The sequence below is a fragment of the Sapajus apella genome, unplaced genomic scaffold (assembly GCF_009761245.1).
Source record: "Sapajus apella isolate SASKATOON/1434 unplaced genomic scaffold, GSC_monkey_1.0 scaffold44, whole genome shotgun sequence".
NCBI classification, from domain to species: Eukaryota; Metazoa; Chordata; class Mammalia; order Primates; family Cebidae; genus Sapajus; species Sapajus apella.
Genome location: NW_022436984.1, coordinates 12,730,220 through 12,748,567, shown reverse-complemented (window position 1 = coordinate 12,748,567; position 18,348 = coordinate 12,730,220). Strand labels below are relative to the sequence as shown.

The following is an 18,348-nucleotide window of genomic DNA, read 5'->3' as shown; positions in this document are numbered from 1 at the left end:
AAATATTTTAAAGATAACAGATTACATTTGTTGTTTTTCAGTGTTACAGCATACACTGTTAAAAGATTTGTTACCTCACACAGTTTTAATCATGAAAATATGATACATGCTTGTTTTCTCTTTATAGGCGAGATAAGCTTTGGATTTGCATGGAGTTTTGTGGAGGTGGTTCTTTACAGGATATTTATCATGGTAAGACCAAAGTTACATTTTTATAGGTATTAGGTCGAATTTCTTAAAATACAGCAATTTGCTATATTAAAATATCAACATCATCTTAAGAAAAGCAAGCTATGTTTTATCATTATATTATTTGGATATATAAAGGTATTTTAGATATATATGGAAGAAAGGAGTCTTTGCTTTATAAGTCGGAAAATTAAATAAATTAAATTGAATTATTTGCTAATTCTGAAGAGGCATATTGTAGTTAGTTCAAAAATTTAAGCTCAGATCTGTAAAAATGCAAGGGCTTTGCTGGCTAAAGCTAAGCTGGTACAATATCCAGTGTATGCATGAGTAGTGATAATACAAAGATAATTGATTTTGCTCTCATGTATTCAATAAATATCAATTGAATGTTTATTCTCTTAGATATTGCCAGATTCTGAGGAATTCAAAAGATTATTACAACATTTTTCACTGGGATTTCAAGAAGTATATAAGAGAGATTTGTAAAGTTAAACAGCCTTTGTCTTTTCTGTTTCTGTTAGTGGATTATTGTCGCAAACTGCTGAGTAGCCTTTTGATTAGCGTAAAATAAAATAATGTCTATTTAATGTATACTTTCTGAGAAAATATTTTGGGCCTTTTTTCTCATTTTTTCATAGAATTTGAGCTCCTATTTTCTAGTGTGGAGTCACTTAAGTAATTTGAGGGACGAATTACACTAAAGCAGAGGCATAAGACTGTTTGGACCGGAATTTTACTGTTTCTGTTTTACTTCATTTCACTTTATCTTCTTGGCATAGGTTTTACTTAACATAAAGATTGACATAATAGTATTTTACTGGGCTGCTAACTACAATTGAAATAGGAAAAATGATGGATTTTCTAGAATCATTTTAGAAAGCTTAATAAGGAAAATGAGCTTTACATTGGTCTTTAAAAGATAGGTAAACTGGGTAGAAAAAAGACAAAGAAGGACTGGGCACGGTGGCTCATGCCTGTAATCCTAGCACTTTGGGAGGCCAAGGCGGGTGAATCACCTGAGGTCAGAAGTTCAAGACCAGCCTGGCCAACATGGTGAAATTCCATCTCTACAAAAATATAAAAATTAGCCAGGCGTGATGGCGTGTGCCTGTATTTCCAGCTATCGGGAGGCTGAGGTGGGAGAATCACTTGAACCTGGGAGGCGGAGGAGGGACATTTTTCCTCCATCCCCATGACAGCCAAAATCCCTAGTTGTCTTCTCTGCTTGTCCACACCTTTAATGAGGATGTATTCCTTTGAGGATTCTAGCTTTATTTGGGTGTTTGTTTTAGCTCTTCTGCAGACATAGGGCCTTGTCCTGTACCCATGTAGAGGATAATACTAAAACCCTAGCTTACCAAGATGGACCTTCCCCTAAGAGATAGCTAGAATATTCTTTCACAGTTTTACTTTCTGTTTTTCTTTTCAGTTTTTGCTTTTGTCTCCTGGGAAAATATCTTACTGTTTGCAAACTTAGCTAGTAATTTAAAAGGTTATTTCTAAAAAGATTTTTTGTCTTTCACTTCCAGGTGTTATTTTCAGCATTTTCAGATTATCTTACTTATCATATTATAGAAACAGAAATCTCAAGGAGGTGTATCTTACTGAATGTGTGTGGGCTTGGAAGCCACAGAAATAAGTTATTTATAGTTTATCCGTAGACATTTATTTAAACCCAACTGTGTCCTTAAAATAATCTAAGTGGAATAGATTTCTCTCTTTCATAATTGTAAAATACCACAAGTACTCAAAACCAAACATGTTTACAAATCTGTTAAGTTTATGTAAATGTGAGTTTACTATCTAGCCAAGGTTTCCATCTTTGGAATTTAATTCAATTTCTAGAATAGTCTGTTTCACTTTCTTTATTCTAAAGTGATTTAATAGTGAAAAAGAAAACTACTTTATAGTGTACAGATGCTCTGTTTGTGCTGCCATAACGAAATGCCTGAGACTGAATAATTTATAAACAACAAATTTATTTCTCACAGTTCTGGAGGCTGGGAAGTACAAGATCAAGGTGCCAACAGGTTTGGTGTCTGGCAAAGACCTGTTTCTCATAGAGTGCAGACAGTGTCCTCACATGGCAGAAGAGATGGAAGGGTAAAAAAGAGTGGACACTGCTTAAAGTCTCTTTTATTAAGAGTCTTACTCTCATTGACAAGAGATGAGTACTCATTACCTAGTCTTCTCCTCAAAGCCCCCGCTTTGAGATTAAGTTTCAACATGAGTTCCAGAGGGAATTAGCAGATGCACACAGAGGAAATATTATTCATAAGATTAAGACCTATGTATTGATGTGGAAAAATGTTCGTCATAAGTGAAAAGAGTAGGTTTCAGAATTGTTTGCTATAATATGATTCTACTTATGTGTTTCTGGAATACATATAGTATATAAAATGTCTGTATAAGATCATCTGGCAGGTTATAGACCAAATTATTGGTATTGCTTACTATTGAGTAATATTTTGGATAAAGAAGAGACCTTTACTTTCCAAACTTTTCTCTAGATTGAATTTTTTTAGATTGAACATATATTAATTTTATAGCAATGTAGCTAATATTTTTATAATAAGTATTCAATCAAAACTAGTCATAGTACATGTTCCACATCAATTAAAAAGCTTTAATAAAAACTAGGTAGTCCAGACGTGGTGGCTCATGCCTGTAATCCCAGCACTTTGGGAGGCCACTGCACTCAACTCTGGCAAAAGAGCAAGACTCTGTCTAAAAAATAATTAATTAATTAAAAAACAAAGATATTAAAAAATAAAAGCTAGCTAAACCCCCTGGACATCTTTTCTTTTAATGTTTAAGAGATGATGTTGATGAATGAGATATAAAAATGAGAACATAATTTTAGTGGCTACTTTAGACAATCTTTCATTCCATAAATATTTATCAGGCTGCTTTTCTGTGTCAGGCACTGTTCTGTACACTGGAGATACAACGATGAGCAAATCAGATTTTTAAAAAGCAGAAACTTGGCTGGGCACAATGGCTGACGCCTGTGATCCCAACACTTTAGGAGGCTGAGGCGGGAAGATTGCTTGAGCCCAGAAATTCAAGACCAGCCTGGGCAAGATAGTGAGACCCCATCTCTATAAATATAAAATAAAAAATTAGCCAGGTATGGTGGTGCATGCCTATGCCCCCAGCGACTCAGAAGGCTGAGGCAGGAGGATCACTTGAGCCCAGGAGGTCAAGGCTGCAGGGAGCTGTGATCATACCACTACACTCCAGCCTGGTTGAAATAATGAGACCCTGTTTCAAAAAAATAGCGAAAAACTGGAGCCAGGCACAGTAGCAGAGTAATTCATGCCTGTAGTCCTAGCTTACATTTCAGTAGAATTGTTTAGGTTATTAAGTCTGTTGCTTAAACTTGCAAAACTTTATTATATATTGAAAAACGCATTGACTAATTTTATGAGGGTTAATTTTCTTCTTTTACAGTAACTGGACCTTTGTCAGAGCTGCAGATTGCATATGTTAGCAGAGAAACACTGCAGGTAAATCAAGTGCTAATTGAAAAATAACATTTTTCATTAAACTAAATGTTTACTTATTGTGCATTACCTGTTCAGCAATATAGGAATTAAATATTTTGGTTTGGTAAACTCTTAAAATTAGTTTTAATGCTTTTGAAAATTGTGCAATGAACTCAAATTATGCTTACAAATAAACACTTTAAAGCCTAAATGTGATGATATAACCTAAAATTTAAGCACTGTGGATCTGTTATTGTATGTTTTCCTCTTAATACCAAAGAAAGCCTTCAAAGTTAAGCACTGTCTTGGGAATCCAAACACTCTGATACTAATTAGGTTTATACTTTTTTAAAGTTATTTCAAACTATCTGTAGAATTTACTGAAAATTTTCTTAGAAACATTACTCGTTTTCTTGATTTTTTTAAGGGATATCTCATTAAAATATGTTAGAGATACTACTAGATCCTCTGTAAAGATTACATAGAATACACAGAATACTACTCATTTGATCATATAAAATCCCAAAGTGTGCTCTGTGATAAAATCTTGTTTATTTTTCTGTTTTTTGAAACTCCAGGGATTGTATTATCTTCACAGTAAAGGAAAAATGCACAGAGACATAAAGGTATACATTATATTTTTAACATAATAACCCTCTCTTTATTTTTAAATACTCTGATCAAATTGTTGAGCAAAGTTGTTTTATTTGATAAATTTATCTAAAATATGTTACCATAATAAAAATGAATGATACTTTTAATTAATATTTTTATAGCAGCTTTATTGCAGTACAATTCACATACCATAAAATTCACCCTTTTAAAATGTATCATTCATTAGATTAATGTTTTAATAACTCATTTTAGCTTCTTTGTAGTTATTAGTAAAATGTAGAGTAAGTTCATAGCTTTCATCAAGTTATAGTTTTTAGTAAGTTTTATGCTTTGACTATTTCAGTAAGCTTTGGCGGTCTTAAGTGTAAGTCTTAGTAATGCATCAAAATGGATAAACTGAGCCTCGACGTTTCTTATAGTCTTTTCTTTTTTTTAGATGAAGTCTTGCTCTGTCACCCAAGCTGGAGTGCAGTGTTGCGATCTCACTGCAACCTCCACCTGCTGGGTTCAAGTGATTCTCCTGCCTCAGCCTCCTGAATAGCTGGGATTACAGGCACCTGGCACCACGCTTAGCTAATTTTTGTATTTTTAGTAGAGGTGGGATTTCATCATGTTGGCCAGGCTGGTCTTGAGCTCCTGACCTCAGGTGATCCTCCCACCTCAGCCTCCTAAAGTGCTGGGATTACAGGCATGAGCCACCGTGTCCTGCCTTTTCAGAGTCTTTTATTTATTTAGCTGGCAGAGGAGGGCAGGTGTTCTAGATGTGCTGGAGTTAGCTCAGTGGCACAGCAGGTGCTATGGTAGGACTCGTAAGCGTATTTCTAAAGATACTGCCATCTCCCTAGTTTAGATTTTTTTTTTCTTTCACTTATTTTTCTTGTGCCTTCCTTGTTCATCTTTCCTCCTGTTTCTCTCTTCCCCTTTTATTTTCTCACGTTTTCTCTAACATAAAGATTCTTAACCTTTTTTGAGGATTGGGGCTCGGGCAAACCTTATTGCTCTCTGGATCTCTGATGATAAACCATGAACTCTCTTCTGAGAAAATGCCCTTATGCACATGTCTTCAAATTTTCCATGAAATTTCAGTGGACTCACAGATGATCTGCTGAGATCCCTTGTTTCAAGGTATTCTTTGTAAGCCACTTAAAAGACATAAGCAAAGAGCTTTTGGAGTTCAAAGGTAGAAGAGATCATAGGAAGATGAGTAGCTCAAAAAAGGTTCCGTGTCGTTGGCATGTAGATGATCTGGGAGGATTGATAGATTCTTGTCAGAAATGGAAGTTGGAGTACATTTCAAGCAGAGAAAACAGTGTGAGCAGATACAGAGATTAGAAAGTGTGAGGCCATTTTAGAGAACATAAAAACTGTACCATATTATTGAAGGGAAGAAACGTATGAGACTAATGAGAGATGGGGCTGGTTGGGTAGTTTGGTGTTCCATTATCCAAGGACTTATGTGCTAGACTTCAGAGTCTGGGCCTAATTGGACAGATTTGGGCCATCACCACCATTTCTACTCCTGTCTAAGCCACCAGAATATTATATCACGTGGTCTTCTGTAATAGCCTTTTAAGAGGTCTCACTTCTCCCATTCTTAGTGGTTCTGTAGTCACTTTTCCACTTGATGACCAAAGGGACTTTTTTCAATCAGATATTATCACTTTCCTGCTTATAAACCACCATTGGTTTCCCATCATACTGAGTATAAAGTCCAGATGCCTTTACTATGACCTACAAGGTTATACGTGATCTGACCCATGTATTTCTCTGTGACCTCATCTTACATTCCACTTCTCTGTTTTACTCATTCTTTTCCAGCCACACTAAACTTGCTGATCTTGGAATATGTTGAGCTTATTCTGGCCCCAGGTCTTCAAATTCCCTCCTTCTTTCCTGAAATAGTCATCTCCCAGATTTTGATGTGGCTCTGTACCCTTACTTCACCCAGATCTCTGCTCATACATTACTGCCTTCAGAGAGGCCTTCCCTGCCCTGTCTTCAGAGTAATTATCGCTGTCTGACTTTGAATCCTCCGTGGGTTCATTCATTCATAGAGAGATGATAAATATATTTATTTTTAGTTTTTTTGCTCCTACTTGAATGTAAACTCCATGAGAATTGGAACTTATTCGTTACTGTAACCCCAGAGCTTAAAATAGCACCTGACTACTAGTAGTCTCTCGGGGGGAAAGGAAGGAAAGGAGGGAAGGGAAGGAGGAGAGGAAGGCCAATGATGTACAAGTGATGCGATGTAAACTCTAACTTAGGAAAATTAGTCTGAGCTAGGAAGAGGCCAAACTGAAGCCTCTGGCAGAAGTCTTAGATTGCTAGGGACTAGATTAAAATCCCTGCTCCTAGTCTCTTTCCTTTTTCTCCTCCCCCCACCATTCCATAGAGCTACAGTAGTATCAGTGGGTGGGTACAGCTCAGCTTCACTGGTGACATTTGGAGTTTGGGAACTTTTTTCTTTCTCTTCCACCCCCTATCCCCTACACCAGTCTTTTACTGTTTGTTCCTCATGTTGGTTGAGAGTAGGAGCGTTCCCAGTATTTTTTCCACCCTGCACCTTAAACTAAAGAGAGCCCCCACTACCTTTGGGATATAGTATTTCTACCTCTTCCAGAAGCTTTGAACTTATTGAAGATGAAGTCATCATTATCTTCTTTGAGCTTAGGTCAAGAAGCAAAAGTGGCTAAAATGTAACCAGATCATGAAGATGGGTGATATTTTAATTGTGTGGGCCTGTGACTAGTTAACATACTGGATGGGCCTAAGTGCTTGGCAAGGCATATTAGGGTAGTCTCACTTACCAACACTGGTTCAATTGCTGGTGAGTTCCTAGAAAGGGAGATTCTTAAAAAGAAAAAAAAGGAAATAATAATCAAGTTTAAAGTATAATATAAATAGTTGAAAATGCATTGTAAGATTACATTTTAATGTAGTAATAGTGTTTGATCAAGGAAGAAACACTTTGATGAAAACTAATATATCACTTCTACATTAACATTCATACTATGTTAGTAGCAGCTTTTTTGCAAGGCAGAACATTTTATGATAGTCAAGTTGCCTGAAATGTAGACAGTAGATTTTCCTGTGACTATAATGATATAACATTTTGATTAAGCACACTTTAAGTATTTTTAGGTGTAAGGCTGTGATTATTTTAAATATGTTCATTTATTATATATGTGCTGTCTGATAAAATATCTATTTCCTACTTTAACTAAAATATTGTTACTTTGAAGGGAGCTAACATTCTATTAACGGATAATGGTCATGTGAAATTGGGTAAGTAAGTTGGAATTTGTCACATGCACAAATCTGTTCTAAAATATAATAAAGTTTATGTTTTCCTTTGTAAGACCAGGTTTCCCTCTCCTTAGACGGCATCTGTGTATTTTTAGATGGAAATCTCATTGCCGTGCATATGTCATCTCTTTGTATCGGCTTCTTTTAAGCAGGAATAAATGTCTGTCCTTCACATAAGACAGATTTGTTGTAAAGATACTATGAAAGAATATCCTTTCTGAATTCTTTCATCTCTAAACACAGGAATATGATTTTTATAATAGAAATCTGTACAGAATTACCTTGTAACCAAAAAAAAAAAAAAAAGACAAATATAAAAAAATCAATAACTCCAAAAACCCTTTATTCTTTACATAAAGCTTTTAAAATAAAACTCGGTATTACTTATTTAAGAATGTAATTTAGATCATGAATGTTGTTTTATTTCAAACAGTAACATATTTCATTTTGTAACTTTAGGTTGTTAAATTTGCAATTAAAATAGAGTTCAACACCTAAATAATGACTTAATTTGCAAGTTTAAGACAGAACAAATGTTCATTATAGTTTTATGAACAAAGTCATATTTGTTAGTACCAAATGAAGTAGTTAATAACAAATATCAGTTATTTTAAACTATATTAGATAAACCCAATTAAAAATATGTATTTTATAAAAATATAGATATAAATACTTTAAACTATAACCTGCTGTAAGATTAGTCAGATTTAAGAATATGTATCTAGAAATTAACATGTAATAAAATTTCCCTATGTGACTTCTAAATATGGGAAAAGCAGAAAACATACGTCCTATTCTTTTTAGTTGTCTATTGATTTTTTAATGAACAGCTTTTATCAGCAGTTTAGTTTAATATTTTGTGCCAATGTTATGTGCCTCACTCAAAGACATATTATTTATAATATCTTGCTTGAGAAGGATTTAGAAGTCATCATTAGTAAACTAGAAAATATTAGATCTCCAAATACTTATCTTAAAGAATAGTAAGAAATCATATATAAAAACAATTTCCTGATAGTGACTGATATTAGTACTAAATGTATTGTTAAATTTGGGAGTATTCTGACTGGATGTCTTTTCAAGCTACAAGTAGACTTACTGGTTTATCTGATGCCAGTCACGGGTATGGAGAAAGTGAATGGAATATCCTATCTCTTAAAGATCCCTTCCAGTGATATTCCTTGGATTTCTGGTCCTGAGAATTAGAAATTACAATATTAATAATAAGTCTAGCAATTTACATTCTCTCAGCTATCACTTTCTCATCAAAATTATTTGAACTTGACCTTTGTTGTTATTTGACTTATGTGGGGATATATGGGAATCCATTTGGCTGTGATATGTGTTCACTACTTTGTGGTATTTTAATGCTAGTCCATTAAAGTTAAAATGTGTAATATGATGTTTGAGAATGTCTGTTATTGCTGTGTAATTAATAAAAATAATTTTTAAAAGCTTCTTATGTTGCCTTAAACAGTTTTACTTTCTCTTAGCTTTCTAAATGTTTCTCATTTTTTTAATAGCTGATTTTGGAGTATCTGCACAGATAACAGCTACAATTGCCAAACGGAAGTCTTTCATTGGCACACCATATTGGTAATTTTATTTTAATTGATATTTAATATTTTGTTCTATCATTATTGGATATAGCATTCCTAAAAAATAGACTGGTCAAAATTTTTCAGACTAAGACAGATTAAGAGAAAAGTCATCAACAGATAAAGTAATTTAGGCATGTACGCCTAATGGGTGGAATACATGGCCAGAAAATTTTCTACCATGTTATTTTTCATTAAGCAGAAAAGCCTTTAATTATTGATATGGTTTTCAGGAACCTTAATATTAGTTCTAGCCTTACTGGAAAATCCTGGCTCTTTTTCCTGTACATTTCTCATGTATTTTCACATGTTTTTTATCTTTCCTCACCCTCATTTCCAGTTCTTACTGTGATTAATCTTTCATCATTACATTATTCACAGTACCTCTTTGCTGAAAACTTTTTGGCATGTCTTGGTTGCCTGTAGGAGCAAATGCAGATTTCTTGACATTTGAGTTTTCTGTGGCCTGGCCTCTGTCTGCTTCATTAGCCTTAGCTCCTACTAGTCTTCTCCATGGACCTTCCTTTCTAGCCATGTTTCTGTTAAATACTCACTGATCATAATATAAAAACTATCCTAGTCATGTATTTACTTACAGAATAATTTTTGGCCACTTACTGTGTGCTAGATGTGGTATTAAGCAGTATAATTATAATGGTGAATTCGTATAGAGCTTTTTTTGTTCATACCATTACTTTGTTCATACCATTACTTTGAAGTAACAACACCTTGAAATTCTTGCCATGCTTTTAGCTTATGTGCTAACACTCCCCTGATGCCTTCTTCATCTGACTCATCAGCAGTCATGTAGTACTAATTGCTACTACTCATTTTTTTGTATTTAGAATATGATGTATATACCATTTTCATGTCAACTTATCTTTTCATCAATATATATTTTAAAAGTCAGATAATGCTAAAAAGGCATATGAGGAAAACTTAGTTGTAACTTCTGCCATCTCTAGCATTATTCATTTACAGATACTGTGTTATGATAGGTGATGATCTTAGCTCTCTTCGTCTTCCAGTCATCTTTCCAGTGTACTTTGCCGAATCAGTTGACAATACTTTCCTGAAAAAAAGTTTTTCCTGATTTTAATAATTTCATTTTTAATTTGCTTAGTTTCTTGTTTTTCTTTTGAAATCCCTGGTTAACGCTTTGCATACCTTTCCACATTTTACAGTTTTGTAAGATGTGTCTGTATAATTTTTTATGCCATAAAGTTTGTAACATTATCTGATTTTGTCTGGTTGGTGTTGCTTTGTTCTGTTTTGTTTTGTTTTCCTAGAATAACCCTTCCTGGAGTCATCTTCCCTCCTGTTCCAGTCTGGACTGTTTAATTCTCTGGATTTTTTGCCTAGCTCTGTTCTGGCAGTTTTTCATCTTCAGCTTAGCATTCCTTTCTTGGTTTCTAGGTCTTCTTTCATGATTTACTCCTTCCTTTTTGTGTGTGTGGAAAGGGTGTATGGGGAGTAACATTTTTGAGATTTTGCATGTCTGTCCTTGTACATGATTGATAATTTTGGTAGGTAATTCCAGGGTGCAATTTTTGAGGCATTGCACTAGTGTCTTCTGTGGTGCCCATGGGAAGTGTGATACCATTATGATACATGATCTTTTGAATGTAATTTCTCCCCCTATAATCATTCCTGGTGTTTTGATATGCCATAATTATATACTTCAAAATATACTTGTTTTTTGATTGTTTTTGCTTTTATTCATTGTACTTGGCATTTGTGCTTTATAATCTAGAAACTTACATCTTTTCAGCTTGGAGAAGTACTCTTGTATTACTTCTTTGATAATTTCTTTGCTGTCCTTTTTCCTGCTGTCTATGGAACTCATTGGCTATATATTGGACCACTTAAATTAATCCATTAATATTCTTATATTTTCTCTCATTTAAAAATCTTTTTTGTTTTACTTGTAAGAGTTCCTCAACTCTTTACATTCATATTTTCATGATGGAGGCTTCCCTCAAATGTCTGCTAATTCTTATGTTTTAGTTCACTTTGAAGAGCATGGCTCTAAAAACTGGTTCATAACTCTGTGTGTATGGGAAGTCGGGTGTAAAGCTGGTTGTTAGTGTTCTAGAACTGGTCAAGAGAAGGAAGCAAAGGTATTCTTTATTCTGTATACATACTTCTGCTTAATCACGTCCTCTCACTTTAACCTCTTCATTCCTTGGTTCCTGGTATCTGTTAAGTCTGCAGTGTCTCTTCTTCATCTTGGTCCTTATCCAGTGGAAATGGAGAAGGAATAGTTGCTGGGACTTAATGGATAAGAGTAGGAACATGAAGGACTAACTGTTGACACTTTCTGATACTTCTGTTTTCAGCCCAACCTCAACCCTACTATTGCTGCTTTTTAACCCTAACTTGTCAACATTTCCAGGATGTTGGAGGCTTGTTGGCTGCTAGTTGTTTTTTTACTTGGCACCTGCTTAGGTTTTCCCTGCCTCCTGTTTGCTATATCATTTACTGTTCTTCTGTTTTTAGTCTTATGTGTTGTGGGTTTAGGTAAAATATGTCTGCTGAACTTTTCAAAGATGGTATGTGTATATATTTCTCTTTGTTCTTCTCTTTATTGTTTTGGGTTGATTTCTGAGCGGAGTGAGGGCTTGAATTGCTGTCATTTCTAAGTACACCGTCTTTACAGTTTTATTGTAAACATCTCTCATTAAATCTTCAGGATCTGACTTGATTCTATATAATATTCATTCACTGAATGGGAATGTTGACGTTTCCAACTCCAGTTTCAGATGTTAAAAATTTATGTAATTACTCTTAACAGTAATGGGGGAAATATCTTGGGAACATGTGAGATTGTGAATTATGTAAAGTTAAATTTGGGAACACTCTCCCTGTACTTGTCTTTCTGGTATTGTATCTTTCTTACCTACAATCTAAGAATTTAGAATCTCTCTCTTCCAAAGTGATTAGATTGGCAGTTATTCAGTTGTTTGAAAAAGTCTGCGTGAAATTACATTTCTCAAAATTAATACATATGTACCTTAAACAACTTATTTCAATTTAAGACATATATGTACATTTATTCAACAGTCTTTCAATATAGAATCAAGGCCTTTTCTTTGAGTAGACACCTACTAGAGTTCCATTTTAGTAATGCAAACCACACACATCCCAGTGCATCAACTACATTTCTTAGTCAGGTTTATTGAAGTAGAAATTTAACCTTATTAGGTGTACAGTTGTACAAATTCATACAGTTGTATGAATGTTGAGAAATTTGTATGCTGTGGTGGTAAGAAACCACCAGAATACATTGACACCATCCAAAAAATTTTTTCTTTTGCCCCTTTTTAGTAAATGCTCTCCCTCCATCCGTAGCATCTAGTTTCTGTCTCCATTTGTGCCTTTTCCTTGAGTGGGATGCAAATGAAATCATATAATCTGTAGCCTTCCCAGTTTTCTTCCATTGTTATGTTCTTATCTAATGTACCAGGTTTTTGGCTCATCTTTAGAAATTTGCCTTTCCAAAAGCAAAGTCTTTCTAAAACATTCACTTTTTTCTTTTCTTTCTTTTCTTTTCTTTTTTTTTGAAATGGGGTCTCACTCTGTCACCTAGGCTGGAGTGCAGTGGTGTGATCTCGGCTCACTGCAACCTCTGCCTCCCTGGCTCAAGTGATCCTTCCACCTCAGCCACCTAAGTAGCTGGGAACACAGGCATACACCACCATGCCCAGCTAATTGCATTTTTTACAGAGATGGGATTTCACCATGTTGCTCAGGCTGGTCTCTAACTCCTAAGCTCAAGTGATCCTCCTGCCTCAGCCTCCCAAAATGCTAGGATTACAGCATGAGCCACTCCTCCCAGCCAGCATTCACTAATTTTTAAACCTTCATTATAAATCCATTTTCATAATACTTAACTATATGTTTACAATAGCAAATGTAACTGGAATAAACAGTTTCAGAGATGAACCCAGTTGACTGAGAAGCACACAACAGCTGGTAGGAGTAGACATGTACTAGGTAGAACATTTCCCTTGTCTTTTCTTAGAGGAAGGGAGAGCATCAGCTAATGTGGTAAACTAGGAAGGGGAGGCAAGTTAAGAGAATATCACTTGTATGCATTTCCCACTCCACTAGGGGATTTCTACCAGCTAGTTGGAGTCTATCCATCATAAAAGTAATAACTGACACTTTGAAATTCACTTTTCTTATAAAATTCAATTTTCATAAGATCTGTTTTGAGATTTAAAAGATTTTGAAACTAGGGGTTTTGAAAGTTAGAGGATTTTTTGTTTTTAACTTTACTGACTTACTTGACCTCCCTGAAATCGTACCAGGAAGATAATGAATATTTGTAAGACTATCTAGACTGCTTTTGAGTATGGAAGAGTTGAGATGTTTATCTCAATTAGTTGTTCTTAAAACTATTGTTTAGGATTTAAAAATTTTTATATTTGAAAATTAATTTATACCAGTCAAAGTCAAATTTATGGAGGTATAATTAGAATAAGACTGTAGCAAAGTTAAGAGAAACAAAAAATATTACTGAATTTGGGTAACTTTCCTCTGAATAAATACATTTTTTAAAAGTAGACACTCATTTTTATAACTAATAAAACTGGAAAAAATTCCAGGTAAGTTTTTAATAAATATGAATTAAATACTAAATATGAAGATTATTGGTGGCCAAAGGAATAGTTTTGATGAAGTAAAAACAGAGGCTGCCAGATTGCAGTTTTTTGATAAAAGGAAGTAGAGCTATACATTGTTTATTACAGATATTACTTATTGAATTTTACATGTACAGAGAGATTGGGAGAATGAATGAATTTTGGGCATGTTGTTCTATTAGAATTGTACATTTTTATAAACCTTTTTAGTAACTAGTATAAGGAAGTAACAAAGGAATCACCAATAGGGGACTGAAGTGGAGAATCTTTTAAAAAAAAATTATTAACAAAGGTTTAATTGACTCACAGTTTTGCCGCGTGGCTGGGGAGACCTCATAAAACTTAGTCATGGAGTAAGGCAAAGGGGAAGCAGGCACCTGCTTCACAAGGTGGCAGGAGAGAGCACGCAGGGGAAACTGCCAGTTTTAAAACCATCAGATCTTGTGAAAACCCTCTCACTACCAGGAGAAAAGCATACCAGGGAAAACTGACCCAGTAATCCAATCACCTCCTACCAGGTCCCTCTCTTGACACATGGGATTACAGTTTGAGAAGAGATTTGTGTGGGGAGCCAAACCATATCATTCTGTCCCTTCCCCCTCCCAAATCTTATGTCCTTTTTACATTCTAAAACCAGTCATGTCTTCTCATCGGTACCCCAAAGTCAACTCATTCCAGCATTAACACAAAAGTCCAAGTCCAAAGTCTCATCTCAGGGAAGCAAGTCCCTTCCACCTATGATCCTGTAAAATCGAAAGCAAGTTACTTATGAAGTGGAGGGTCTTATGAGATGTCAAGACCTTTGAAAAGGTAGACCTTTAAGTACATATTTATTTTTCAGAAATCAAGGCCTGTTTAGGGCAAATAGTGATAATTCTTTGTGCCTTTGGGTGGGAGTATAAGGGAAGAGATGTAACAGAAGATTTTTCTTGTCTGGAATATTTATTTCAGGATGGCTCCAGAAGTCGCAGCTGTTGAGAGGAAGGGGGGTTACAATCAACTCTGTGATCTCTGGGCAGTGGGAATCACTGCCATAGAACTTGCAGAGCTTCAGCCTCCTATGTTTGACTTACACCCAATGAGGTCAGTGCATCATCACTGAAGAATCCTGTGCTTAAGGTTTTTTCCTCTTAGTATGTCATGGACAACTAATTTTCTTAGTCTTGTTTTGCCTTATTTGGGGAATAAATAGTAATAGAATTTGGGTTACAGATTAAAATGTGAAATATTAAAATGCTATGTAATGATTTGTTGATTTTTCAGAGCATTATTTCTAATGACAAAAAGCAATTTTCAGCCCCCTAAACTAAAGGATAAAATGAAGTGGTAAGTATTTTTATGTTACTTACTTTTATGGTAAGATGAGTAAAAAATGAATTGGAATATAAAAATCTAATTTTCTAAATTTCTTAGGTCAAATAGTTTTCATCATTTTGTGAAAATGGCACTTACCAAAAATCCGAAAAAAAGACCTACTGCTGAAAAATTATTACAGGTATTTTTTTACCCTCAAATGTATATATTTTTCAAAAGATAAAATGTCATTCCATCAGATTTCTAGTAAGTGTTCTGCATTGTATTTAATTTTTATAGCATCCTTTTGTAACACAACATTTGACACGGTCTTTGGCAATCGAGCTGTTGGATAAAGTAAATAATCCAGATCATTCCACTTACCATGATTTCGATGATGATGACCCTGAGGTAGGAATTGTTTTTACCAACTGGCATATGTAACATATATGTGAATGTATATATATGTATGTCTGTTTGTACGTCTCAAAATCAGTTGTTTTTTTTAATTTTGGGGTCTAGTTTAAGTAAAAAAGCTCTTAAGGGAACAAGTAATTCTTTGCCTTTCATGGGAAATCAAATGCTATGTTTTTCTACTGACTACTTACAGGTGACTATAGTGTGAAAATGGCAAAGGCAAATCATTTGATCCACTGTTGAAATCACTCTAGTTATTTCAAAATAGTCATTTTCAATGAAGTTGCCAAATAAATAATCCACTGTAAAAGAGAAAGCAAATGGGAAATGCCTAAAGAAGATACTAGAATATTCAAAATGTTTCCTCAATTTGCTTCTCAAAAAGAATCCTCAGTTTGGTATGGTGGCTCACGTCTATAACCACATCATTTGGGGAGGCTGAAGTAAAAGAATTACTTGAGGCCAGGAGTTTCAAACCAGCCTGGGCAATGTACCAAGACCCTGTTTCTATCTTTAAAAGAAAAATTCTTACACAATAGTTAATGAATTATTAGAGGTTACTAGGAAGTATAGGATTGACTTTGTTGGTGACTAAAACTCAGTTATTCACTATGGAAATGTTTTAAAAGAGCTAGTGTAGTTAATAAAATAATTCTAACACGCAGAAGCATTCATATTAATGGAAGCTTAACTTCTGTTTGCATATGTAACATTCCTAGCACTGCTAATAGTTGTGGCACCCAAGATAAATTCAGTATGTGTGACATGGCAGAATTCTGTTATTGGGTATATAACAGAAGTGGATAGCCTTTAACTCTGCTGGCTTTATGGGAGGCCCTTAAAAATGTAAATTTTATTGTTGACTGAAGATGTTTTTAGAAAGATGGTGAAAGATTGTCTTAAGTCAGAGAGAACCTTTCTATCAGTTCAGCATTGTTCCAGCTTGCCATCCTTATATAACTCTGATAGATAAACTATTTGTCCTTTTGTTTAAAGATCTGGAAAGGAGTTTGGAGCATAAAAACTTAAGAAATATAAAATATAATTAACCTTATAATTGTACTATAAAGAGATTGTTTGTTTGTTTGTTTGTTTGTTTTGAGATGGAGTCTCACTCTATTGCCCAGGCTGGAGTACAATGACATGCTCTTGGCTCACTATAGCTTCCGCCTTCTGAGTTAAAGTGATTCTCCTGCCTTAGTCTCCTGAGTCGCTGGGATTGCAGTTGTATACCACCACGCCTGGCTAAGTTTGTATTTTTAATAAAGATGAGGTTTCACCATGTTGGCCAGGCTGGTCTCGAACTCCTGACCTCATGATCCACCCACCTCAGCCTCCCAAAGTGCTGAGATTACAGGTGTGAGCCACCTCACCCAGCCTAAAGAAGTTTTTTTGTGTTGCTTTGCTTGATTTTATTTTGAAGACAGTTGAGTTTTATAAACTCTTCTAGTCTTATCTAGTATACAGGCAGTCCTTGATGTGGATGGTAATGTGGGACTATAAAATGACTGCATAAGCTAAAATTCTGCAAAGTAATCCTAATAATCAGTGGGAAAAATTACAATTGTTTCATGACCTTTAAAATTTTTTGTTACAGCATAAACTCTGTTACTGTCAGTTATAAATATAGGAATGTGAAAAAAATAGTAAAATTATTATTTACAATATACTATAAATATCAGAATCATTGATTCTGATATTTATAGTATAAAATGTGCATGAAAATAAAAGTTTATTAACTTTTATTGATGTTTCATTTCTTTGTTAACAAACTTTTCATGCACATTTTTTACTTACCTGGTAGTCTGCTTATTGAGTAGGTTGCCTTTTCATGATGTTTCTGTGACACAGAGCAAGTATCTTTTCTATGCCTTGGGAAATTGTCATATTCCTTTCTTATTTTCTTTCTAATCATGATCATGATGTGCATCTGTTATTTACATAGTAATTTGTGAACTGAAAGGTTACCAATGAAGTTTATGCAATCACAATTAACACACAGTGGTAACTGTTATTTGAACCATGTTGTAGGGAACTAGTATATTTAACTAAATTACGGTAACTGAAATTGATGTATAACAAAACTGTAAAACAAGGACTGTCTATACACTTTTCAGTGCACTGAATGCTATATGATTGTGTCTTACCTCATTCTATGTACTTGTCATGCCGAATTATAGTGTCTTTTAAAAAATGTATTCAAAGAACAGAAATAATAAACCAAATAGAGAAGCAATCTGTGGAATGAAGATTCTTCTGAAACTTTCTCATATAGCAGGGGAAGAAATTCATCTTTCTTATCCAGACATTGTTTTGGTATTATAATTATGAATTGTTATAAATCTTTATGGTAAGTAGGTAAAAGAAAGAAATTTAATTATTCCAGGGGTAGAATGAGGAGAAGCTGGTACGTTCCTTCTCACAGTAGCTTAGAATAATGTTTTCCTTAAGAGAAATTCCTAATGTTTTATTTCAAATGATTCGTAATTGTAATTGCAGTGTTGTCACTCAAAATGTGAGTGTATCTAAGTATTTCAGCACTTGCTGTAATACTAAAACTATTGTATTCATACTCTTAAAAATAAAAATAGGTGAGGTGGCTCACGTCTGTAATCCCAGCGCTCTGGGAGACTGAGGCAGGCAGATTACCTGAGGTCAGGCGTTTGGGACCAGCCTGGCCAATGTGGTGAAACCCTGTATCTACTAAAAATAAAAAAATTAGCCAAGCATGGTGGCTCATGCCTGTAATTCCAGCTACTCAGGTGGCTGTGGCAGGAGAATTTCTTGAAC

At 34.6% G+C, this 18,348-nt stretch overlaps 1 protein-coding gene across 4 annotated transcripts in view; it reads left to right on the top strand.

Annotated features, from left to right (window-relative positions):
• Positions 1–18,348, top strand: part of MAP4K3 (mitogen-activated protein kinase kinase kinase kinase 3) — a 188,386-nt gene that overhangs the window by 98,361 nt on the left and 71,677 nt on the right. For all 4 annotated transcript variants that reach the window (XR_004257220.1, XM_032239391.1, XM_032239393.1 and 1 more), the window contains 9 exons: positions 128–192; positions 3,646–3,701; positions 4,259–4,306; positions 7,541–7,583; positions 9,128–9,200; positions 14,800–14,931; positions 15,112–15,174; positions 15,262–15,343; positions 15,442–15,552. Coding sequence is in view for 3 of the 4 variants with exons in the window: in XM_032239391.1 (XP_032095282.1) it covers positions 128–192; positions 3,646–3,701; positions 4,259–4,306; positions 7,541–7,583; positions 9,128–9,200; positions 14,800–14,931; positions 15,112–15,174; positions 15,262–15,343; positions 15,442–15,552 (673 nt within the window). In the remaining variant the exon portion in view is untranslated. The remainder of the gene's footprint in view (positions 1–127; positions 193–3,645; positions 3,702–4,258; positions 4,307–7,540; positions 7,584–9,127; positions 9,201–14,799; positions 14,932–15,111; positions 15,175–15,261; positions 15,344–15,441; positions 15,553–18,348) is intronic.